The sequence below is a fragment of the Mesocricetus auratus genome, unplaced genomic scaffold (genome assembly GCF_017639785.1).
Source record: "Mesocricetus auratus isolate SY011 unplaced genomic scaffold, BCM_Maur_2.0 Super-Scaffold_100018, whole genome shotgun sequence".
Classification (NCBI taxonomy): Eukaryota; Metazoa; Chordata; class Mammalia; order Rodentia; family Cricetidae; genus Mesocricetus; species Mesocricetus auratus.
In genome coordinates this window covers 43,080,384-43,107,512 of record NW_024429199.1, presented here as the reverse complement: position 1 = coordinate 43,107,512, position 27,129 = coordinate 43,080,384, and the positions used below count along the sequence as shown (strand labels likewise).

The window sequence follows — 27,129 nt, the reverse complement described above, 5'->3', positions numbered from 1 at the left end:
CATGGGAGAGAAGAGGTCCTAAGTGGACGAAGTAAAGCAGCCCTGCTCTACTGTGTAGTGACCAGCAGGGCCACAAGTGCGTGCGCTTGACCGGTCTACTGCCCGGCCTCTCCCATCTCTCCTTCTCTCCCTAGCTTCCGGTAGTGACCTCTGACCCAGCTATGAAAAGACACTTTTCAGAATTGGACCATAATACCATGTGGTACTTGTCTTTCTGTGGCAGCTTACTTCTGTAACACAACGACCTCCAATTCCACCCACGGGTGCGAATGAGTAATTTCATCCCTTTATGGGTGAATAGCATTCTGCTGTGTGTACTAATCAACAGTCTGAGGATCATATGGCAGCTCCAACTTTAATCTTTGGAGTAACTTCTACAGTGTTCTTCATGACAGCTGTACTAACATCACTCACAAGAGCATGTGTCTTAGTTAGGGTTTCTATTGCTGCAATGAAACACCATGACCAAAACACAAGTTTTGGAGGAAAGGGTTTATTTTTATTTGTCTTACACTTCTACACTGTAGTTCATCAATGAGGGAAATCAGAACAGGAACTCAAACAGGGCAGAAACCTGGAGAAGGAGCTGATGCAGAGGCCATGGAGGGATACTGCTTACTGGCTTGCTCCTTATGGCTTGCTTAGTCTGCTTTCTTATAGAATCCAGGACCACCTGTCCGGGGATGGTACCACCCACAATGGGCTGAGCTCTCTTCACAATCAATCACTAATTAAGAAAATGCCTACAGCCAGTCTTAAGGAAGCATGGTCTCAATTGAGGCTCCCTCCCTCGTTCCAGGTAAGTGTGTGTCAAGTTCACGTGACACTAGCCAGCACAGGGTGCATGTTCTTACTAGTACAGGGTCTCTGACAGCAGGCATCTCATCTCACTGGGGTTGTGATGTGCATTTCCAACGTTACTGATTTTGAACATTTCTTCATACACCTGCTGTCTATGCATATGCTTTCTTTTCAAAAGTATGTATTTAGGTCTATTGTCCAGTTTTTAATTGGATCATCTTGGTTTTTTTCTGTTGTATTCCTTGCAACTCTAAATATTAACCTCTTGTCAGATACATAGTTTGCAAACATCCCACATTATAAAGGCTGTCATTTCCTTTGTTATACAAAGCGTTCTGATTTGAAATAAGCCTGCTGAATAGAAGCAGGGGGATTAGGAACTCAAGCCAGCAGAAGGTCCGTACTTAGGGAGGTGGTGTCTGAGAGAACCAAGGACTTGGGGTGTACCTCAATGGTAGAGTCAATCCAAACTAACACCACCCCAACCCACCTCCACCTGTGCCTGTCTCCCTCTTCCCAAACTGGAAAAACAACACTGGAGAACAAGTATGTACGAAATGCTAGAAGAAATAGCAGAAGCCCCTCTTTGGGGCTCTTTGGGGTTGCAAAGACCTGCCAGCCTCGCTCAGTGAGGAGCCTCAGGTTACTTGAAGCTGAGCAGCACTTGGCCACACCACTGCCTGAGGCAGCTTTCCAGCAGCCCCTCGGAGTCTGTGCCTGGCAGAGCCATCCTTGGTGACTAACGAACGCTGCAGAAGAATGCATGCACTGTTCCACACCCACTCTGAAATAATGGCCTCATGACCATTTCCTGAGGAACAACTCCAGCACCGGCTCTGCCGACGGCTCCACTACCCTGCGCTCTCAGCAGATCATCTGCTGCTCCTCCTAAGCAGCCGGGCTCTTCTCTGAGCTGACTCAAGCTGCTCCGCCTCCAACACTGTTTCCTGCCAGACACTTTCCAGGTGTGCTGTGCTGTGCACACACTGCCTCAACCAGGGAGCAGCATTATCTGTGTGTGCATTTCTAAAATTAATGTCAGCCAGCCTAACTCTAACATTATCAAAAGCAAACAGGACTCCCCCAAATGTCAGTATTTAATGACAGCAACTGCTCATAGCTTCTAGGGTTTGAAGAATCAATTTTAAACAGCAAAAGAACAGAAAAAAATATCAATGTCACAAGCTAAAGCAATACTTCAGTAGCACCTGCAGGCACAGTCACCTGTGAGGACTGAGTGCAGCCAGGTGTTCTATAGTCCACATCAGCTCACCTGCCCCCAGGGATGATGTCACTCTACTTCTCTTAAATCTGACATGTCTGTTCTAAAGTCTCTATGGGAAAAATCGTGGAAGGATGTGACAGGCATATCAATTACACAGCTGCCAGATGGAGATAATGGGGTTGGAGTGTGTGTGTGTGGGGGGGTCCCTTGCCGAGAAAGGATAGTGCTGGAGTCGTGCTGCAGCCTGGCTGGCAGGGTAAGTCTTTCAAACAATAATAAAGTCTGGGCAGTTTGGGATATAATGTGAACACATGGATTTCTGCCAAAGAGAAACAGAATGGTTTGGAGCTTTGTTTTGTTTCTATTAGAAACAATGAGGTAGGATGTTTTAGGACAATGGGGTTTGGGTTCTCACTTTTCATGCCCATTAGCATCCTTGGACAAATTATTGAACACCTTAGATTTTTTTGTCTTCTATCTGCTGAGAATAGCAAATTTTCAGAATAAAGTTCCTATGAAGCTTGAGGGAAAACACATGGAATAAAACCAGCACTTGTAGCATATGTCTTAGTCATCACCACCAAAGTAAGTCTTATGAGGGCAAGCATTTCACTGGGGGCTTGTTCACAGCAGCAGAGGGTCATGAGGGCAAGCATTTCACTGGGGGCTTGTTCACAGCAGCAGAGGGTCATGAGGGCAAGCATTTCACTGGGGGCTTGTTTACAGCAGCAGAGGGTCATGAGGGCAAGCATTTCACTGGGGGCTTGTTCACAGCACCAGAGGGTGAGTTCACTACTGGCTCGTAAGATGTATAAGATGTGGCTGCATGCAGGCACGCAGGTGCTGGGCCAGTAGCTCTGAATTGAGTTTGGACTCTCTGAGGCACCTGTGGTGGTCACCCCTTTGCTGTCTTAGTCCATATGCTCATCTCTGTGATTGCTTCTCATAGCCTGGTGTCACCCTTAGCTCCTTTCTGACGCACTCTGTCTTTACTCTGAGGCAAGCAGTCACTCCAAGGACTTCCTGTTAAGCAACTGCTATGACAGAACTGGCCTTGGGTTGTCTGGCTTGCCCTCCAGCTCCTACCTTCCATGTGAGGCTGGCCTGGCCAGGACTGCTCCTCTCTGGTGTTTAAGGACACTCGTCAGAGGTGGCTCTTGTCTTCCGGAAGCAGTTCCTAATGAAGGCTTCTTGCACTGTTTTAATTATTTTCCTGCGATGGTCTCCCTGTACATTTCTAATTTACCAGACCATCATCTGCTCCTTTCTCACTTGGTATTTAGATTAGTTATAAGCTTCCCATATTTGAAAGACACAGACAATCGGGTGAGATAAAATTCCAATGCATAAAGATAGTATTGTCGGTGTTGATTAGACTGAGGCTCTGGCAGGAAGTTCACCACAGGAGGTCTGCCTCTGTGAAAAGAGAGCACTCTTTTTGTGTGTGAGATTACTCATTTAGTAGGTAAGCAGAATGGGGTCTCCTGGCACTGATAAAGCCTCATCTGTTTCCATCATGCCTCAGAGTGAGGAAAGGAGGAAATGGCACCTGCCCTGTGACACTAAGCATTTCAGAAGGAAACTGCAAATGCAGTAGTCCACAAGTCCATGAGAAGTGCATGTCACTTTGCAAGGCCACAGGCACGAGCTCTGTGGTCAAACAGCACAGGGCAGAAGCCCAGCCTTTGATTTCTAAGTGCAAGGTAGTTGTTTGGGCCTGTTTCCACATCTATAACAAGGTGACAGTAATGGTCCCTGTGTGTGACCTGTAGGCTCACAGTGCTACTGCCTCACAGCCCCCAGCATAGGGCCTACCTGTCAAAACAGTAGCCGCATGGTATCCCCAAAGTCAAATTTGAGGTGTGGAGATAGCAACTCTTTATGAATTCTGTGAGACAGAGACCTTCCTAACATTGCTTATAGGGTCTCTGCAGTGATGTAATTATCCATCTAGCTAAAGTGTATTAGCTTTTTGTCTGCATATATGTATGTATACCATGTACATGCTGAGTGCACACAGAGATCCAAAAAGGGTATTGGGCCCCCCAGAACTGGAGTTCTAGATGGTTCTGAGCCACAGACACCATATAGGTACTGAAAACCAAACCCAAGTCTTCTGCAAGACTAGTAAGCAAGCGTTCCTAACCACCAAGCATCTCTGCAGCCTCATTTAAATACTCAAGCACTCCTAACCACTGAGTATCACAGCCTCATTTAAATACTCAAGCGCTCCTAACCACTGAGCATCTCTACAGCCTCATTTAAATACTCAAGCGCTCCTAACCACTGAGCATCACAGCCTCATTTAAATACTCAAGCGCTCCTAACCACTGAGCATCTCTACAGGCCCCATATTTTTTTTTAAGTTGGTGACCTCTAAGCAGCAGTGCTTCACTGGAAGAAGTCTACCATCTACTCACCTGAGCCCCACGGTCATTGACCAGTTCCACAGACCACCTGCCTTCATACTGAATCCACACAAATATCCCTCCATCTGCATCACATGTGGCCAGTTTCTGGTACGGCTCATTCCATCTCACCAGCACAACCTAGAAAAGCAAGAAAAACAGCTGGTCAAGTTCATTTCCATAAGGATTCAAATCCCAGAACTAAACAGGAAAAGGATGGGAGACTGTAGGGATTAGCATAGGAGCTGGGTAAAGTCCACATGAATCCAGACACTCTTGCAATGGCAAGAAGACACACTTGCCATGTCCTAGAAGACAGAAGGCACCTGAACAAACAATGAAACATATACCCCGACATGAATACAAAGGCCCCGCCTGAAACCAGCGCCTGTCTCTCACAGGTGGAGATGATCTCTCATTTGCTGGTCCTGTACTGTAGAGAAGTGATTTTCACATAATTACCATTTTTGAATCATGCATTATTTGTTTAGTACAGAAAAAAGGAAAGATGAGGCTTAATTTTCTATCTTTTCTGGACTATCTTATTTCTGAACATCTCATCATCTAACAAAGTCACTGTGGAAAACACACAGTTGAAACATTTAAGTCACTTTGGGCTTTTCTGAGGGAAAACATGAAGTTATAAGTTTCTGTATCGGTTTGAATGAGAATGACCCCCAGAGGTTCATATCATCCTCAAAAATGATTAGGTACCAGAAGTGGCCCTATTTGAAAAGATTAGAAGGATTAGGAGGTGTGGCATTACTGGATTAGGTGTGGCCTTGTTGAAGAAAGTATGTCACTGGGGGTGGAATTTGAGATTTCGGAAGCCCACACCAGGGCCAATGTCTCTGTCTGTCTGTGTCTGTCTGTCTCCCCCCCCCCCTTTTCTGTGCTTCTGGATCAGGCACTGCTCCTGTGCCACGTTCCCTGCCATGATGAAGATAATGGACTAAGCCTCTGAAACCATAAGCAAGCGTCAAATCAAATGTTACTTTCATAAGAGTTGCCTTAGTTGTGGTGTGTCTTCACAGTCATAGGACAGTGACTAAAACAGCTTCTAACTTTGAGTATGGGAACCTAACTCCTTTTGTAAAATTAATATACACAACTAATTTTTAATTAAAAAGAACTTAAAAGTATAATTTTTGAAAATCTTAAATCTAGAGAAATTTCTTCCATCTTTCTCAATTATAAACACTATTTTTTGTTTTGTTTTTTAATCTAAAAAGGTACAAAGTCTAGGGACAGTAATACGTCTCCATGGGTAAAGGTACTTCTTCAACCGTAGAAACCAAAATTTGATCCCTGGAACCTGAGTAGAGGCACACAGAGCGAACCATCCACAAATCTGCCTTCTGACCTCCACACAAGTGTGTGATAGCACGTGTGCCCTCCTCGTCATAAACACCAGACTTAATAATAACAAAATTTAAAAAGGCAGGAAGTCTGCCAGGTGGTTTGTGAGTCTACATAGCATACACGTGGAAAGTCTGGGAGTCCCAATGATAAGGGTCAGGAACATCCATGCAGCAGTGTGCAGCTGCCTAGTCCCAAGAATCTGAGCCATGAAACCAGTATCTCAAGGTTCACCACGTGACTGCCCCCGTGGCTGTCTCCACCTGGTGACAGCGATGAACTCAGTGTCATTACCGCACTTGTGCTATGTGGCTAATGTTGAGTTGGAGGCTATGAATCACTTCCACCACGATCGGTGAGCTCAGAGCAGCCACAGGCACATGGACGGCTCTGATGTGTCGGTGGAGGACTGTCACTGATGAGCAAAAGCACTCCAGTCAATCAGGACACTCCTCTCATCTCTCCTGAGCTGTGCACTGTAATGGGTTTCCAAGCTCCGCCTTAGACTCGCAAGTTGAAGGGAACCTGAGGTCTAATGGACCTCCCCCAACGCCAGCCCCTCCTCATGTCTGCAGTACTTCCTCCTTCCAGACCAGCAATACACAATGCTGTACTTCTAACTATGCAGTGGGTACACCTCATCTGGAGACCTTAGGCTGATCCTAGTTTGCTTACCTCAACTTTTTTAAGAGGTAAAAAGGATTATGGCATCTTTATAACACTACTGAAAACTAAGTTTTGATTTTATTTTATTTTATTTTTTGGTTTTTTGAGACAGGGTTTCTCTGTGTGGCCCTGGCTGTCCTGAACTCACAGAGATCCGCCTACCTCTGCCTCCCAAGTGCTGGGAATAAAGATGTGTGCCACCATCACCCTGCAAGTTTTGATCTTTTGAACCCAGCAATCTTTAACTCAATCCAGCTGATGGCTACCCCACTCCAGTCAACTTGCAAGGATGCAGACACAAAGAAATCCCCCAGTTGTCCCATCCAGCCATGCCCAGCACTGACTGAGACTCCTCCCTTACTCTGCCAGCTCTGCATATGTGCTGTGGCTATCACTGTCAATGCAGGATTCGTGCTATTTTTAGTGTTTTCTAAAATGATAATAAAATTGGAAGCTTTAATACGTATCAAAATTCCCAAAGGCACTTTAACAACAGTAAATACTGCCTGTATGCTTAAGATGAGCTAAACACTGTTAGATGCCAAAGAAAGAAATTAAGGCATCTCTGGCCCCAGAGTTCAGATTACTCAACAGGCACAATCCATAATTAAAGAGTTGCAAATGTACAGAGGTGAGGTCTTCACAGGTATGGGTAAGACAGCAACAAATTAAGATTCACTTACGTAAATCTAGTTGATTTGTTTTTAAATCAACAGCTTAAGTCTTCACAATGACATTTGAATGTATCATAAAATTCAGAATTTCCTAACAGTCAATAAAGCCAAATTCCTTTACTCCCTTCAGATCTGACAGTGATTTGGCCTGAGCAAGACACTGCACACATGTGTGGCTGGTTACAAGCTGGTCTCTACTGACAAGCTTTCCTCCCAGTAGCCCATAACCATTTCAGAATGGCTATCAAAGAATGAAATGCGACTAACAGGAACACCGCATTCATGACTGCGCAGTTTTAAAATGATCTCTTTGGATGGGCACAGTGAACATTTATCTACTGTAAGGGTGTCTGTAAAATGGATGCTTCTGCCACTGGTGGGCACTGCCGTGTGTGATCACATACTTAGTTATCATCGAGAAAAAACCTCTTCATGGAAATAACCTGCAGTCACAGAATGACACAAACACAAAAGAGCAGAGGAGAAACCTATTTCAAATGATCTCTAATATTAAAGTAAGGTTTTTTTTAAAGATAACACAGTTGCTACTGTTGGATAAACAAGACATTCTGACTCAGCTTCGTCCTTCTGGAATTCTGAGTTGAGATGGAGCAATCACTAGAAATGTGGTCCTTACACACAAGCTTCTTCACCCCGTGTTCTAATTGGCACAACTGAGGAGGTGGAGACCTCTGAAGTAGAAGTCTTTCCATTGCTTCTGGGTTTAAAAATGAAGTAGAACTGCTAATGTTTGTTTGGCCTGTTCATCCTCATTTCCTCTCCTGTCTGCAGTGCACAGCTGCCCGCCTTATCTCCCAACAGCTTATTTCCTGTTCCCTAAATCCTGCCGCCCTCCTTGGCAATGTTAGGACATACCAGAGTGGTGAGAAATTACCAACCAGGGGTCAGCTGGAATCTCAGCTGCCCAGATCATGAAGTAGGTGCCATGGACCTACCCAGGCATCCTAAGCCATGACTTTCCTACCCTTCTAAGGGGAAACAGGATTAATTTAGTCTGCACCAAAGAACTTCTCCAGCTACCACTCAATTCATGCCTTTGAGTATCCCCCCCCCCCAAAAAAAGCAGTCTGGCTGGGTGGTGGTGGCACACATGCCTTTAATCCCAGCACTCTGGAGGCAGAGGTCGGCGGATCTCTGTGAATTCAAGGCTAGCCTCGTCTACAGAGTGAGTTCCAGGAGAGTCAGGGCTTGAAGCAAAATAAAACAAAACAAACAAAACCAGCTCTAATGTAAGAGCCACCCTATCAATTTATAGCAATCAATATTTGTTAAATGCCACTAAAGTTAGAGAAACCCAGACTCAAACATAGGACAGGACTGCTGGAGGCGGATTTGGGTTATAAGCTAAGGTCCGTGATATGCTGCTTCACTCCTCACACCTAAAGTTACTTCTAGAGAAAGCAAGATAAATGCCAGGTAGTGCCGAGGCTCGGCTTCTGAAGCAGGACTCTCCAAATGGCAGAGACACACACAGGAAATGAGTTCAGTGAGCAACTGTGCCACCAACGCTCAGGAGCGTTTCCTTCCATCTAAAAAGAGCACAACTTGAACAAAAACAAAACAACAGCCTCTATAACCCAGCTCATCTGATTCTGTTACTCAGTAAGTGAAACAGCAACAAGTTCACCTGCACAAAAGACAAACTATCATGAAAATGGTTATGTTAACAAAAGCAATCTACAGATCCAATGAAATTCCCATCAAAACTCTAGTAACATTCTCCATAGAACATTAAAAAACTGAAATCTAATAGGAACACAAAATGCATCAACAGTCAAAGAAGCCCTCACCGGAAAGAACAACCCTTAACAGCATCACGCTGCCCTACCTCAAATTACCTACAGAGTCACAGTGACAAAGGCCATATGAGGCTGGCACAGAAGCAGGCGCAGACACCAATGAAACAGAAAGGAAGACCTAAACGTCAACCCCGATAGTGACAGCCACTGACCTGCTGACAGAGGTGTCAAAGGCATACACTGGAAAAATAGCCTATTCAACAAATGGTGCAGGTTAAACTTGATATCCGGCTGCAGAAAAATAAAACAGATTCCTATCAATTCACACAACAATCAATTCCAACATCTCAAAGACCTTAACATAAAACCTGAATGTTGAAAAGGCTAGAGACAATTACAGAGAAAACAGAGACATAGACATAGGGGAGAGCTTTCTGACTGATCTTCAACAGCACAGGACATAACCCCAAGAGCTGGCAAACGAGATCACATGACAACGTAGAGAGAGAGCTTCTGCACAATGAATGGAGACGTCAGCAGAGGGAACACTTCACAGCAGGAGACAGTCTTTGCACTGCACTTCAGACAGCGAGTTAGTATCTGGAATACAGAGCAGCTATATATTTTTAAACTGGAAAACCACTGGCCTGCCAAGAGCGCTCGGCAGGTAAAGGCACTTGCTGCAAAATCTCACGACTCAAGGTTGATACCTGATAGTCTCCCAGTAAGAGGGGACTGACTTTTGCAAGTTGTCCTCTGAACGTCACACTCAAACTGTACCATGCATGGAAACACGTTTGTGCTTTCAAACATAATAAGCAAACAAGCACAAAATGCAGTAAAAAAAAAGTTAATAAGGACAGATAATAAATGACAACAATGAAAATATGGTCCAATGAAAACTACGATGATCATCCAGTTGCAAAGAAAAATGAAATATAAAAAGCTGTAGGAGAATAAATGGATCTGAAAATTATATTGAAGTAACTTCTACACAGAAAAGCCAAATCCTGCATGCCCTCTCTCTTATCTCTGTGGGCTTGAGTGCAGGCCAGGTCATGAAACTAGGCAGGAAACTGACCATAGGAGGGGGAGAGGGTTTTAAAAGAGAAGGCAGGGATAGGTAACAGAATGAACGTGCCACGAAAGCAGAAAGCTAACTACTAGGACTGGAAGGACACAGTGGCGAAGGAAGGGAAAGGAGCAGAGGGCTTGGAGAGTGAGATACGATGATTATATAATTATATAATTTCATATAAGATTACACTTGTGTGTAGTTTTGGAAGACCGATTTCATTACTCAGGAATTCTTTCTGTGTACATTCCTTCCCCCGTTCTGCCTTTTCAGAATACTGCACTCCATGATATAAAAGCAGAAGTTGCTCATCACAGTAGTCGCTGGGGTTGTTCAAATGGAACTCTGGCCCAAAGAACACGTATAGCTCTCTACAGAACACAGATGGTTAAGATCTATGTAATTCATTGTATGATTGACTGCTTAAGGCCAAAATCAGCAGAGAGTAGGACAAACAGGAAGGGACCTGGGCTCTGGGTGTTACGTATTCTAGGGAATATTGTGACAATAATAACAGTAACTACAATGCACTAACTAGGCCCCAACACACTGCTTAATTCTCTACTAACAGCATTACATGCATTTTCTCATTTAACTCCAGAGAGTTCTCCAATAACAAAAATTACGATCTGCCTTACTTTTAGTGATGCAGAAACTGAGACACACAAAAACTTGCTAATTTGTTCAAAGCCTCAACTCAATGGTGGATCTATATGTGAAGTTTGGTGGTCTAAGTCAAAAACCCATGTTCCTGAGCAGTCTCCTGCCTCTCCCCATACTTTTATCAGCTCCAGGAGGACTGAGGAAAAGTATAAAAATATCAAACCATGTAAAATCCCCAAAAAGCAAAACTGTAAAGGTATGTGTCGGGGTGGGGAGGGGAGGGTTGGAGGTTAAGAAAATAAGAAAAATAGATTAAACTCTAGAAACACATAAAGCGTTCAGATTTGTAGTGGAGACCCACTCTTGACCTCCATGAGGAAAAGTGACTACTCCACTCAGGTGTTGACTGAAAACACCATCACAACCCTTCTGCAGAGTACTGGGCTGTAGGCAAGTGACAAGGCTCTTCCATACTTCCGCTGGCCTTGACAGCTCTAGAGGTAAACACCGAGACCAGTGCAGAACTGTTATAGACAGTTATGAGCTTCTATGAGGGTTCTGAGAATTAAACCCAGGTCAAACTTAGGAAAAGCAGCTCTAAACTTAAAGTGTCTTAAACATTTCAGCTAATGAACGAATTACTTACAATCAAGATCATATACAGTGTACTTTAGGCTTTTCCCTACACAAGCCAAGCTGCATCTTATCATTTCTTTGGAGAGGGACTAAAAATTTAGAGTAATTAGAGAATTGAGAAAAGGACCTTCCTGGGTATGACTGTACCCTGTACAATTCCAGCATCAGGGAAGCTAAAGCTGGAGAACTGGGGACCTGGGTTACAAAGCAAGTTAAAGGCTAGAATGGGTTACAAAGGTAGATGGTATCCAAATTTTACAAAAGAACCTCAAGTCTGAGGATGAGCTTGCCCAAAGTGAAATACGTACTAATCTGAAGTCTAGGGCTTGATGCCAGAATCTGATCACTCCAGAAACCATGCTTCTTCTGCCATAAGGTGGTTTTTTAATTTTGGTCCAAATGCTGGTGTGTGAACTGCGATCTACAGCACAACTTCACTGGTCAGAAGCCCTGAGTGCAGGTGTGCACTACACAAGGGCAGACAATGTGCACAGTAGAAAACTGCTAAGAATGGTCAGGATGGTTTACCTTTAACGCACTGTCACCTCAAGTCCTTAAGCACAGAGGTACCCAGTCAACAGTAATTGTGTGGGTTTTGAAATATCTCTCAGTCATCACCAAATGCAATACAGAAATTTATATTCAGAGTGTCCACACACTGTGACAACTCTTTCTAAAAGAAAACAACAGGTGTTGGTTTTAGTCAGCCAACAGGAAACTGAAAAGCCTGTGTTGGGGACTGGAGTTGCAATCTAGCATTAATTTCAGAGTTCCTAAACCAATCTTTAGGAAGTTTTTCAAGGAGTTCATTTGCTCTGTCATTTCTTTGCATTGAATACTCCTCAGAAAATAACCTGATGAGTTCTGAACCATTCGCCGAATCAACAGTCTTTTCAGTCCCGCCCCCCAAGCCCAAGAATGCCTTATCCTTATCCTAGAAGCCTTGGAGCACAACGATGTTGAGGTCAGTGATGCAGAAGTCATGGCTCAGGTCACCTCAGCCCAATTTAGACAGCTGGCTGATCCCTATCAACAAATTCAAATGCCTAGTCAGAGAAAAAAAGAACCAACTAATACCAGTGGATTTAAAAAAGGATGTTAACAGGCTTGAAGTCCTTATGCTGAAAGTTGAACTGTTATCTGGGAATAGTGTTGAGCACCTGTCCTCCCAGCCACACGAGGAAGGCTGGGGCAAGAAGACCAGGAATCCAGAGAGCTGACATCAAAACAGCAACACAGAGTCTCTGGTTCTGTCTTCACAATCAATCATCTGTAGTGCTCCTCTGCATCCCCAGCCTTTCATATCCAGGTCAAAGTGCTGCTCGGGTCCCGTAGACTCCCTTGTCATCTTCATACTGGTATGGATGAGCAGATTTCTGTCTATTGCAGGACACCAATAGCACATTTCTGTTAACCTTTATAAGTTGCAACTCCTTACTGTCATCCATAGCCTTGAACATAGACAATTACCAAACAATGCAAAACTGCACCTTGAAGATAATTTTAGTGAAAAAATGTATGACATTGTTTGTGAATCTGTCAGGGAGGCCGAATATGATATTTTTGGATATAGACCTCAGCTCAATTCCAGAAGCTCGAATCTCCTGTTGTCTTTTAGATGTCTGCTGGTTACCTCTGGATGGCCTGGCCACAGTGGAGAATAGTTTCTAGTTTGTGTAACAATAGGCCTAGGCCCCACACCCATCATGGGGACTAGTGGACATGCCTGGGGACTAGTGGGATGTGTCTGAAGACTGGCGAGACGTGCCATTAAGGAAAGTCTGAGGGCTTGTGTACGTGCATTCTAGGACCATCTCTAGGGCTAAGGAATTGTTTCCTAGCCAGCCCTATAATATACATGATAATAGATGTCTTCTGCCAGTACCCCTGCTTTTGGAAAGCTATTTAAGAGGATGTTTGAATAAACCGTGGTCTCCAGTACTGACTGAGAGCCCTCCTGAAATGACAAGATGTCTCTGTCTCGTCCTTAACTGGGTAGATAGGACTTCCCTGACCCACACTCCCCTACTCAAGGTCAAACCCGGGGCTGTTCGACTGGTTCCAAACACAGCCCTAAAGACATCAGTCCAGAATAGATGGCTCTTGCAGCCTAGGACTGATAATGGTCAGACCCCGGCGTGGCGTGAACCCCTTTCATCTTAATCATTTCATTATAACCCTCACAATATTACCATAGAACAGATATGATCATGACCAGATGACAGCAGGGAACTAGCCAGGATATTAGCATAAGTTTACAAAGTAAAGCAGAAATGCCTGCTGGAGTGTGTACTAGACAGGTGGTTATATTCTGAGTGAGGTAAGGTGGCACAATGAGAATCAACACACCCGGTCAAGTTGTAAGACTGGGCCTGAGTTCAGCTTCTGGATCTTAGAGGCTGTGGAACTGAGAAAAATGGGCCGATCTTAGCCTCTAACTCAACAAACCACTTCTTATAACCTACAGTAACTAAAACACCTATGACACTCATCTCAATCTGACTTCTTATTGCATTTTGGACACAGCATCATTCCCTCGTGACTTCCCAAGAATAATGGCATTTACTATGCTCTTTTGAATAAGTTATGTGAAAAGGGTATTTTCCTAATTCATATATCACCCTTTGCTGTAACAACATCACAAATAATACTAGAGCTAATAATCGGTAAGTCCCATGGTTTTGTAACAAATTATCAGTGATGACATGGAAAGTGACATTTGTCCGGGTTTACTAGGTAGCTTTCCCTACCATCACAGTATTTAAAGCATCTTATTTTATCCGTACTATTTTAATAGACAGTGTGGGAGAACTATCTATTACTGTCATTTCAGAGCTGAGAACCTGGTTCACAAATTTAAGGCAATTTCACCAAAATAAACCCAGCAAGGAGAGGCCAGTCAAGGTCCTCAGCTCTGTCACCTCTTTACCGCCTAACAAACAGTGAAGAGGAAAGATCGCAGGGTATCTATGATATGGGAAGACTATTTTCCTGTCCTACTATTACACAATTCAAACTGAGAATGACTCCTCCTGCCTTGTGAGGCACAAGGACCCATGAGAAAGCTCAAAACTAAACAAACACAAATACAGCCAAGAGTTTCATGACCCAGAACAGACACCCAGTCAGACAAATTCCCAAACTCTGCTTAGGTTTTGCACAGAAGACCACAGTGAATCCTCTCCCAAGAATATAGGAGGTCATGGTGCACCTAAGTATCAAGCGAGAGTGATGTTCCCACCTCAATCACACACTCCTGTTTCTCTTTTAGACACACGCACCTAACCGTCTACTAGGTCACAGGTCACACCAAAAATAAAAGAAAGCATCGCGCTCCTGCCTGGGCGGAGCTTCCTGCTCAAGGGAGGCAGGTGTGCAAGTGGTGAGTGTGTTACACGCATCAACAGTGATGGTGACGGATCTGAACAAACACAGACCAGTGGCCACTTGGTTTTGTATTTCGTTAATAAGTATAAGTTTTTAAAGACGAGCTATTTGTGTGTGCGCGCACATGTGCATGCTTGCACACTTTCATGTGCTCCATGTTATGTAACATGGAGCCCAGAGGTGTGGGGTTCTCAGGAACTGCAGTCACAGCAACTGTGAACAGCCAGCTTTGCTAGGAACCAAACCCGGGTCCACTGCAAGGGCAGCAGCCATCTCTCCAGCCCCATAATCTGAGCTTTTAGAAAGGTAAATGAAACCATACCATTGTCACAAATTCAGTCTCTCACAACTCTAATCAGCATCAAGATCATGCAGAAGAAAAAAAAAAAACAAAGCCTCATGTTTGGATACAAGTTTATCATCAATTACTCATGTATTAAAAATAGTAAATCCTTGAAAATGAACCATCTCCCACTAACTCACCAAACATGACCCCAAGCCCCATTCAAAGCGGGTGCAAAGCTGCCGTCAAGTCTGTGCTCATGCTGCTCAGTGAGGCTGCTGCAAAGTTAGTGTGGGACTGGATGTAGGGAAAAGGGGCCAGTCAAAGAAACACACCCTGAGCAGAGCCAAAGAAACACACTTTGGCTCTGCAACCAGAGCTAAAGAAATGTACCCTGACCCTAAAACCAGTGCCAAAGGAACACACTTTGTCCCTGGAATCAGAGTCAGTGAAAGAAATGCACCCTGGCCCTAAAATTGGAGCCAAAAGGCTAAAAAGGACCAGAGAAAGAAACACACTTTGGCCCTGAAACCAGAGCCAAATCTGACCTTAATCCTGTGCAGAAAAGTAACCAATCCTTGAGCAGAGCTCTAGCCAATCTGAGCGCAGCACTGAAATCGGATCAATCCCTACCCTGGAAAAAACTTCCCCCGCCCCCAAGAATCCCTATATAAACCCTGTGTATGCCCAGCTTGGCTGGTCCAGCTGCTTCCTTCCAATAAACCCCTTTGGATGAGCTTTAGGTGAAGATCTTATTTTGCGGCTGAGACGGAGCAGAGGCAACCCTGGGCAGAGCAGAGCAGAGCGAGCAGGGCTGTAACACTTTTGCCCTGGAAACCTTCCCTTGGCAGAGTTGTTACACTCCACTCCCGCTCTCTAGGAGCAGAGCTGAACTGTAGCAACTTCGCCAGAGAAACCTCCTGAGGAGCAAAACTGCTACACTAGGCGAACATCCCCAGCTGGAAGACCCTGTCTTGCAGGAGAGGAGCTGATACACCAGAGAAGCCTTTCTCTGAGGCTGGGCTGTAAGCTGCTAAACTTACTACAACCTGTGGTGGTACTTGGCTCCCGAGCTCCAGGATACCTTTCCATCTGAGCTGTGTAACACTCAGTATCCTTGGCTCCCGAGTTCCAGGATACCTTTCCACCTGAGCTGTGTAGCACTCAGTATTCTGTGACTCCCGAACTCCAAGATACCGTTCCACCTGAGCTGTGTAACACTCAGTATTCTGTGACTCCCAAGTGCCAGAATACCTGACCCATTCCTGTTCCATCCTGTCCTGACCCATCCCGAAACGCTTACACTGCAGGGGCCTTCAGGTTCTGTGGTGTGTTCGCATGCCTTCTCAACTCCAAATGCTAGGCTTCCAAGGACAGTCTCAGATAAAATCATGCTGCTGCATCAGAACAAACGCAAACCTACTCGCTATTACAGAAAAAGTCTGTATCTTGTTTTCTTGGCTGTAATCATTTCCCCCAAGTCACCACAAATCAGAGATAAATGTCTAAATGAATCACAAGTTCCTACCGGGCCCTCTACCTGGTCTGGGCAGTGTGATACCTCAGCTCATTCTATGTTTGTCAACTGATTTTACCACCACAGAGCCTGGCAAAGTGCCTGGGCTCTTGTCAAATGGAAAAATCTTCTTTGAGTCATCTCCACTTAGATACCAGCAGCTCTTACAACAGTGTCCTGTCCTTCAGTGTGACAGTGCACACAAGGCTGTGTCAGGTGTGTTTCTGCGGGCATTTTATTATGTCTGAAAGTTGTTTGACAGGCCCAAGCAATCCATGTGAAGCATGAATGCTAAACACAGAAAGGCCATTTATGGGTTGAAAAGCATTTGTTTGGTGAAACTGTTTCCTAACTCATGTTATTGCCCAAGGAAAGGGAACTATATGTAGCCTGGATGCTGGTGAGAGGCTGTCCATAATTTCTGCTGAACTTGTAGAGAGGATCTCAAAGTAAACTCAAATCTCAAGTGATTCTCATCTTAACATGTAATGAAAAACAAAATTAAAAGCTGCTAATAAGATCTCAAAAGTATGGGAATATAGAGGGGGCTTGTCATTTTTACCTTCAAACTCTTCTACCTAGAAGGCATTTTCCCTTGTGTTTCAGCTTATTAAAATATTAGATTATAAAAAAATTACATTATAAGTACCTTTGTGTAGCCTGCTGTCTTGTAAAATTAACATACTCTAATAAAAATGTCTAAAAAGTACCTTCAACCACCCAGCAACAAAACAAGCTAAGACTGGTCCTTGTTTTCCTGAACAACTTAGATTTTTGGCTTATCATTCATTCTTTGCATTTCCTTTTAAGTAGCCCCAGGATTTCCCACCAATATTCCTGCCAGCTCCGCCCTGTCTACACTGTGGTCATCAGTCAGACCTTTCTCTTGTCTACTGAATTTTTAAGTAGTTTCAAACACCAGTTACACACATGGCTCCTGATTTTCTGCTACATCCCAAACCTGAACTCCTTTATGAAACTGCCATACTCTGTCTCCACTAGGATGTCAAGCCAGCACCCCAGACTTGTAAGAACAAAGCACAGCTCTGGAATGCTGGCCTAAAGGCTGTAAACCACCCTTCAACCCCACTGATTTCCCAGAGAACCTAGATTGTTCTTGAAGTTAGAACAAGGTTTTTATCTTTTTTTTTTTTTTTGTCTGTAATCATTTCCCTTCCTGTAGGCTTGAATGCAACTTGGAGCTTTTAACATTCCCAGGAATTAATACAGTTATTGAGGTTACTGTCCAAAATAATGAAAAATATAAACATGTTACTAAACACACAGAAATAAGCTTCAGCCTTTAGCCAATACTTTAAAGCTGCAGAGACCCTCCACACCTGAGCTTAGAGAAATGGCTCAGCTGTTAAGAACAGAGGACCTGTGTTCAATTCCCAGCACCCAAATGGCAGTTACTAGTTGCCTGTGACTCCACAGTTCCAGAGGATCTGGAACTCTCCTGTCTTCCCAGGGCCAACACCCCCCCACACAAACATTTGTATACAAAGAAAGAGAAACCCCATCCCTGACCACTCGTCAGCATAGTTGGGCAGCATGTCCCTTACTCTCATTACTGCAGTGCAGAAGGCTGCAGCACCTGTCTGTAAGTCCCACTCCAAGTGTTGAGGACTCATGATACCGACACTCACGGAATCTCAATAGGCTTTACTTGGAGACCCCCTGCTAAGACTCCTAGCAATAGTGGAGAGGGTGCCTGAACTGGCCTTCTCCTGTAATCAGACTGGTGACCACCGTAATTGTCAACAGAGTGCCTTTATCTAGTAACTGCTGGAAGCAGATGCAGAGATCCACAGCACTGGGCCTAGCTCTGGGAGTCCAGTTGACAAGAGGGAGGAGGGACTGTATGAGCAAAGGGGAAGTCGAGATCATGACGTGGGAACACACAGAGACAGCTAACCTGAGCTACTAGGAACTCAAGACTCTGAACCAGCAGCCAGGGAGCCTGTATAGGACCCAGCTAAGCACTCTGCATGTGGGTGACAGTGGGGCCCCTAGCAATGGGGCCAGGACCTGTCCCTGGGGCATGAGCTGGCTTTTCGAACCTATTCCCTATGGTGGGATGTCCTGTTCAACCTTGATGAAGGGGGAGGAGCTTGGTCCCACCTCAACTTGATGTGCCATGCTTTGTTGACTCCCATGGGAAGCCTGCCCCTTCCTGAATGGAGGAATGGGTGGAGGAGAGGAGGCTAAATGGAAGGTGGGGGAGAGAAGAGGAGGGAGGGGAAACTGTGGTTGGTATGTAAGATAAAAGGAAAAAAAACTAGCATATAGAATAACCTCAGAAAATGTTTCGTGCTTCTCCAAATGAAGAGGGTGGCCTCCCCACCAGACTAGTACTCCATCTGGCCATGAACTAATGGTCCTGTATTACTTTCTCCAATGCTGTGGTTACAGGAATATGCCACCATATCAAATTAGCAATTTTAAGTCCAGACTTTCTAACACTTAGCAGTCCAGGCACTGGATTTTGGGATATTTGAAACTTTAGAAACCTAATGTAGAAATCTGGGTTAACTTCATTATTGTCTATAAAATAGAAATGTTTGCACAGATAGAGAACTGTGAAGTTGACAGAGATAAAAGAACTATGGTAAGGCTGATAACACAACTCCATTATGCACTAATCCTTTGAGAAACAGCTATCTTGAGAAATGTTAAACTTCAACGACTTCAATGAACAGCAAAGGAGGCGCTTGTGACATCCTGTAAATGAAAACATACTGACTTTACCCATGACACCACAGCAGCCAGGGTCTGTGTTCATTTCCATGGCTCAGTAACTACTGAAGGCAGTGAAGATGCCCAGCGTCCGCTCAGCCCTGAGTCCATGTTGGTGTCTGCGGTGATTTGAAGGAAAATGGCCCTCAAAGGGAGTGGCCTTGTTGGAGGAAGTGTGTCACTACTAAAAATGACACATTTCAGACCTGTTCTAATGAGTACTAGACAGAACCAATTGTGAGTAAATTCAAAGATGAAAGGCTGAAACCCTGAGTGCTCATATAGCACATGCTGTATGTATTGCTTGTACTACCAATGGAAAAGGGGAAATGCTTCTATAAACAATTTTGTCTTCATTGTATTAAAAAGTAAACAGTGAGTTTGTGAAATCGCATGGCAATCAAAGTGATAGACTAGCTGCCTGAGTCAACGGCAGGCTTCATTGTCTTCCGTCTGGAACTCTCATGATGAAATATAAAATGAAGAACTGGTCCTAAGGGAAAAATAGAGTATCTTCTTTAGATTTTATAATTCTTCCCCAGTTGCTTTTATTCTTGGAAAATGGGCATAAATAAAATACCACCACCATTTGCAATCCATCACATCTGTAATCCACTCCTAGAAAACATCAGCATTTATTTCTCAGCAGCACTGCAAGCAGGCAGGCCTGTCCTATTAACAGACTCTTCACAGCCCCATTCAAGCAAGTCTGTGCAATCCAAGCTCCTAAATAATGGTTGATGCCAACCTGGAGTTCTGCCTCTACTCCCAGAGTGAAGTAAGCATCTTTCCAAACAAAAGAAAGCAGTGTTTTCACACTTGTCCTGAGACAAGTGCACTCCCTACTCCCTGTAAGCCCAGCAAGGTCTGTTTCCTGTCTCTATGGAATCAATCTAGTCTCCGAAGATGAAATCCTTTTCAGTCTAATTTAAAACTTTTTAAAAAGGGAAATGACAGAAGGAAAGGGAGGCAGGGAGGGATGGAGAACTAAATCATCTTTCCAACTGCTACAACTTAGTAGGGGCTTGATAAAATGTCTGTTGAATTTACCAACAACAAGTTCTAAAAATACACATTTTACAGTAGCTTGGAGATGAGTATTATGGGAAGTCCTTAGGAAAAGTCTGCCTGATTAAAAAGAGAACTCCTCAAGGAGTAAAGGCTAGAAGACACCCAAATTTTCCACTACCATTTTAGTTAAGTGCCCTCTCTCTGAAAAACATTAGTATCATCAAGCAAAATGTTCATGTAGAGACGCTCTCCACAGCCATTAAATGTAACTGAACACCATCATCTCCCAAGCCTGATCCATGTACAGAGCTACCTGGGATGATGAAGTCCACTCAGCTGAAGGGCATGGGCCACACTCTGTATTTACCTGGAGTCTCTCTCCTTGGTTTCTCACTTGGGGCTTCTCTAAGGAGCACACAACCAGGAAGCAGGGCAGGAAGTAAATGTCTCCCCTTCTCATTTCATGCCAGGAGCAAAACTGCACCATTTGGGCTTTCTGATAAAGCAAATACCTGTCTCAGAGGATTGTATGGACACTCAAAAGTCACAAATCCTACCTGTCACCTAGCACACAGTAGAGTGCAGAGGTGTAAGCAGGTGCTGTTGCTGTAATTCCTTTAACTATTAGTTACTAGATTCTGTTTTCAGTCACATGGAAGAGCTTTCTATGATTTAACATTTATTTACAGTTATATCTGCTTACACATACTTTCAAGTTCTTTCTAACTAAACAGAAATGCTATCAATAATTTCTGTTATCACTGCAAAAAGTGTTAAGTATCAGCCTGATTTCCTCACCTGATTTCTTCATCTTTATATTCATACTCAGTTTTTTCTAAGCACTACAATGCATGCCTTTTCATAACACGACAGTAACCAAGCAGCAAAAATAAAAACAAGTACTCCCAAGTCTACTTGCTGATGATAAAAACAAAAAGACAATACTTTAGAACACAGAAAGTCAAGGTTATTACAGATGGGATCATGAGCTCCATGTGCACTGGAAATATTTTTTATTTTCAAGTTTAGCTTACCTAGAATGTCACTGCAGAGCTGCATTTTTATTATGGACAACAGATCCCTACTACTCTCTTTAAACTTCTACGTATTTTCATGTGCAGGGGTGTTCTGTATGTCTGTACACAGTGTGCCTTGTACCCAGGAAGGTCAGAAGAGAACACTGGATCCCCTAGGACCAGTGTTACAGACAGTGTGAGCCACCATGTGGGTACTGGAAATCAAACCCAGGTCCTCTGGAAAAGCAGCCCGTGTGCTTAGCTGCTAGGCATCTCTCTACCCAGTTGTCTGCTATTCTTGAAGCACTCCAGGACCTTTCCAATCACTGCATACTACTCAAACTCTTAACATTGAAATTGATTTTTATTTAAACCTAATCTTTAAGATGTATGCCACACTGCACTATGTGTTGAGATGTCAGAAAATCAACAAGACAGTTCTGCTGTATGTACCTCAAAAGGTCCTGTAGTTCAATGCTAATAGCTTTCAAAGCATTTAAATCATTCCTGTCTCTACAGTCCCACAGTTGCTGTTCTGGCCTTTCTGTTTCAGAGGACCTGAGAAGGAAGTCAAATAGGCAGGCATCACAATAGGTCTCCTGAGAACCTGCCAATTCCTACCTGCTCTGCTATTGTTGAGGGCTTTGTTGCTCCCGTTATTCCCGCAAATTATTGACTAGCTTTCCTTTTTTCTTAAAAATAACAGAATGGACTTGTTTATTACTTTTTTTTAGATCAGGTCCCACTATGTAGCCCAGGTTGGCCTTGAACTCACAATTCTCTTGCCTCAGACTATGAAGGCAAGTGTACCACCACACACAGTTTAAGGTGGAATTGTGTCTTTTAAAACTTAGAAAATAGGAAATTCAAATCTACTCCCAGAAGAATGCTCTCAATAAGCCTCTATCCTGGAACTTAATCTAAGTAGTTCTTGGCAGCTATAATGCAAGGGGACCTTTATTTTAAAGTACATGGCTTTGCACAGTGAGTATACCTGTGCCAGCTAAGGAACTGAACACCTTGCTATACTCCCTGTGGCCTCAACTCTACTTTAGAATGTATTACTTGCCTGCCAGTGCTTTTTAGGTACCATTCACTGTGCTGCACAGATCACATGTCATTTCGCCAGTAATAATCTTAAAATTAAATGACATTATCTACAACTTGAAGCTGTATTTCTGGCACTTCTGGGAAACTGAAGACAAAAATGTATTTAGCCCCGACCACTGAGGCCAGGGGCAGAAGGAGCATCAGCTATGGCTCCAGGTAGGTCCAACCAGGGTCACCAGACATCATTTGTCTCCATGTTCAAAACTCTCTGTTGGCGTCTTTGCTGGCTCCTGGTATTAGAATATGGATGACAGCCACTCCAAACATCAAGTTCTCTTTAAGTCCAGTGGAAACGAACAAGACTTGCTTTCCCTTGACAAGCTGGCCCAAGTTTCTCTATGTCTCACTGCTCTTTGATACCATTTCACTGATGCCAGGAACACAGAGCACTTAAGTCTAGGGCATCACCAGCTGCCTCCCACTGGCCTGGACTCTCAGCAGGAAGCCCAGCTACAGGGTGGGATGGCATGAAGAGAGAGCGAACGCTATGTATCTTAGACAACACATGTCTCTGTATCTCTTACAGAGAAAATAGACACTTGGAGACCTTCTAAAGAATTGCTCACTGCCAAAACTAATCTGATTCCACTAACATCTTGTCACCACCACACAATTTACTCCCAGCAAACCAAAGAAGCTACTACAGCTTAAACTACAGACCTGGGTTTTGAATCCATCTCAAGAGTACATTCCATATGACACAACAGTGTTCCTCTCTGAACAAAACAAACAGAAATGAGAACAGGCACTTACACAGAACAAATCCACTGTGAAAACATGTAATTTTTGTGTTTTTGTATTTGTGGTTTGAATGTGCATCTCGTTCATGGCACAAAACCACAACGTGGACAGATGTGGAAAGAAAAGCTCCCTCTTGCCCTGTCTCCATGCCTCCTAATTCCCTTTGCATGGACACATCCCTTCTAGAGATAGTCTATATGTACAAAAATATATGAGTATAGACTTCCTAGGAACAAACAGTGCCATCATCTATTCTATACCTTGCTTTGGAAAGCATACCAGAAACTCACTCAGCTCCCATTTTTGGAGAGCCTTCGGGAAAATGTCTAACGTAGGATCAAACCAAGCTCTCCTGGGGATGCCCTGAGCCTCAGGGTCTGGCTCTGCCTGCTGCACTCTGTGCCAGGGGTGACTCAAAGCTCCCAATGCTCAGTTGTTCTCCCTTCTAGAGTGACATCACTACAAGTAATTAGAACAAAACAAAGGCCTGACATTAAAGCTGTGGCCTTTATGTGAAAATGTGTCGGTATTTTAAAAACTGACTCTAGTAAGATATAAAAGACACCCATGCAAGTTGGCACAATGGCTCTTTGAAACTGTAAATAAATTCCATCAAGCACCTTCAGAATAGTGAAGCTGCACCATGGCATGTTTTTCCACTCTTGCGGAACCCTTTGTGATCACACAGAACCCCAGAAGAGTGTGGTAGAAGACTCTGCACTACCCTGACTGGACAAAGTAGCTGCTGACGTGAAATCGAGAGAAAGCGCCCATTTACAGCACTTATTGCTCATGCCGAGGACCCAAGTTCAGCTCCCAGCACCCACGGGGCAGCTCCCAAGAAGCTGTAACTCCAGTTCCAGGGGACACAACACCTTCTTCCGGCATGTGGGGTACTGGTACACACATGGCATACGATCAGAGAGACACACACACATTAAAAAAAAAACCTAAAAATGATACAACAGCTGTGAGTTCGAGGCCGGGCTGGACCGACAGCCTCAAAACAATATAGAGAAACCCTGTATCGTAAAACCAAAAAAAAAAAAAAAAAAAAAAAAAGATACAACAGTCTCTACCATGCAGTCAAGTAGGTTAATTTCTGGACACCATTTTTATATAGAAGAAGTTATCCTGAGAAACACAATCTTAACTCCACAGCGGGAGGAACAGGATATTAACCAACACTTGGTGTTCTATTCTAGTGCCAGATAATTGGCAGTACCAGGTCACTGAAGGCACAGCAGACACCCTCCTAACTGAACTATTTTTAGACTCAATAAATTATTTGTGACCTGTACACACAACCTATAAGAGAAAGATGTATTTTTTTTTCATGTGACAAAATAGGCAATCAAAGGAATGCTAATCTTAACCAGCAGTAAGCCAACTATGATATCTTTCCAGGCTCCAATACAGAGGCTGTGTGGAATGAAATTACAACAATTTTTGTGTATAGATCAAATGCAGATATGGTACAATCCAGGCACCAAAGGCCACTGAAAGTATATATTCAATCATTAAAACCCCAGCTATTAACTGGTCAAACCCGAACACCAATAATCGCAATCTGTCTGTTACGCTGGGACAAATAGCAGGAGAGTCTGGAGTCAGTTAGTATAGATAACCAAGGAGCTGAGCTCACATCCCTGGCAAATGCTGATGCCACTCAAGTGAGTGTTTTTAGATACAGGACAGTTATGCAACGAGCTATTTCAATGATGCAATGGGCCCTCCTCAGTAAAGGCCAATAAGAGTAATCCAAAACAGTTTTCCAACTACATCAGAAGACTTCAAAGCTGACATGTCTAAATATTTTTGAGGTAAAATAAATAAAACACCTAAAATTTTTATGTTAATGATGAAAAAATATTCTATACTACAAGAAAAACCAGGTGGGATGAACAGGTTTATCCACAAATAACTTCTAAAATCAGGATGCAGTTGGTAAAAGACTCTCTTTTAAATTTGACTAGATGTTCCTTATTAAAAAGGAAATTACATGGCTGAAGACACCCACGTGCCCCCCAGGCCCCTCGACAGGCACAACTAGGATAAACGCTGTGTGATAGAGAGATATAAGAGGGAGTATGAGGGAGGGACATGGAGGGGACAGCAAAGCGGAGCTGTGCACACTGAGGAGAGGAGGGACTGAAGGAAGACCACGGTGAGGAACAGATGAACAAGAGGACAACCATCTGAGGCCATGCTGATGTCCGGGTCTGAAGCCCTACTGTAGCCAGGGTCTGTGTTGATATCTGTGTTGCTACAAAAAGCCATTTGGATGTCCATGGTCTGTGTTGCTGCCACGGGCCAAACTGATCTAAGTGGCCTGTGCTGCCACCTGAGGCTGTGGTGATGTTCTGGCCAGGGCTGCTGCTTAGGGCCACGTCTGGGTCCATGGTCCTGCTGTAAGCAGGGTCTGTTTCAATGTCTGTGGCCTGAGTTACCAAAGGCCATGCGAATGTCGTTGGCCAAGGGATGCCACCTGACACCACGTGGATGTCTGAGGGACATGCTGCTGCTAGGGGCCATACCGATCTGAGCGGCTGGCTCTGCCACCTGAGGCCATGCTGCTGTCTGAGCAACATACTGAGCTGGCCCCACCCCTTGACTGCAAAGGAAGAGCTGGTCCCACCTCTCAGTGGCCAGGAGCAGCAGCAGCAAAGACACAGTGTTGAGTGACAGCAGTACAGGAGAGGCGGCCCCGCCCCTTGGTGACTGCACAGAGAAGGGGAGGCCTGCTGGAGACCCGGGGTGACTAACTCAGCTACCACCCAGGCCCAGATCCAGGACCATCACACGACCTATGCCATCTAACCCTGAGCTGCTGGAGCCTGTAAAGGGGCCAGTCCAGTCCTGCAGAATCAGTCACAGGATCTCCATGACTCTGAGGAGTCTCAGGGGAGGGTACAGGATCGACGGTGTAGCAGAAGCCAGAGGCCCTCAACCAAACCACCGACTCATGGCAAGGAAAGCTGGGCAAAAGGGCATGCTGCATGACACACCGCAGTCCTCAACACCATTACAACAACCGAGTACATGATGAAGAGGTGGGCAAGATGCAAGAGTGGGGTGAGTCAAGTGTAGTGACATCTATGGCAGCTGTGACAGCAGGCTGCGAGCGGCAGAGGAGCAGGTCGCTGCCCAGCAGGGTCGGACAGATGTGGTTTTGTAAATCTTAATTTTTATTTATTTTCTTTTAGGAGGGGGTTACAGGGTGGAAGGCATACATGGAAGGACTTGGAAATGAATGTGAAATTCCCAAGGAATCAATTAAAAAAAAGAAAATTATGTAATGAAAATGGAAGTAATAAAATAAGCAGCTAGCTTTTAGTCCGTCAGGAGACTATCTTTTCATGTCCCTCTCCAAAAGGAAATGAAGATTTTTAACTATATACCTTTCCAAACAGTGCAGGCCTTTCCTGAGAGAAAGTGTATATGCTAATTTGAAGAAATAATGGTAAGTGGCTTGCAGCCTTCAAAGACACATGCTAAAAGATTTGAGCAACAAGCTGTAATTTGGGGATTCACTGCCAATTCAATGAAATAGAACACAAACCCACTAATTAAGGGGGGATCAACAAAACTTAAGGCTGGAGAGATGTCTCAGCAGTAAAGAGCACTAGCTGCTCTCTCAGAGGATCTGGGTTCAAGGGCCAGCACCTATATGGAGATTTATGACCCTCTCCAGTCCCAGGAGATCCAATACTCTTTCCAGGCACTGCATACAGATGGTACACAGACACACATTCAGGCAAAACACCCCTACATGTAAAGTAAACATAAAGTCAAAGTAAAGTAGATTACACAGGCTTTCTAGGCTCTCATCTAGGGACTCACTGCTTGTGTTTGCAAAGGACAACACACTACTATGGGGACACTATAATACAACTCAAAACTTTATAGGAACTTTCTAAAACTACAGTTAAACACTACTCTAGTGAAACAGTCAGTGCATATGGATATATCACATATAACGTGTGTGTGTGTGTGTGTGTCTACACATAACTAGATGATAACACGGCCTGATTTCATCACAGAAATCCAGTGTTGAACTGGTAAGATGGGTCAATGGATGGATGCATGTGCTTGCCTTCAAGCCTGATTACCTGAGTC

The 27,129-nt window shown here is 44.1% G+C and overlaps 1 protein-coding gene across 1 annotated transcript in view; it reads right to left on the bottom strand.

The window, feature by feature from the left end:
• The window catches only part of Tulp4 (TUB like protein 4), a 129,215-nt gene that overhangs the window by 58,599 nt on the left and 43,487 nt on the right, over positions 1–27,129 (bottom strand). Inside the window, 1 exon segment of the mRNA XM_005065919.4 lies at positions 4,447–4,575. Coding sequence (XP_005065976.2) covers positions 4,447–4,575 — 129 coding nt within the window.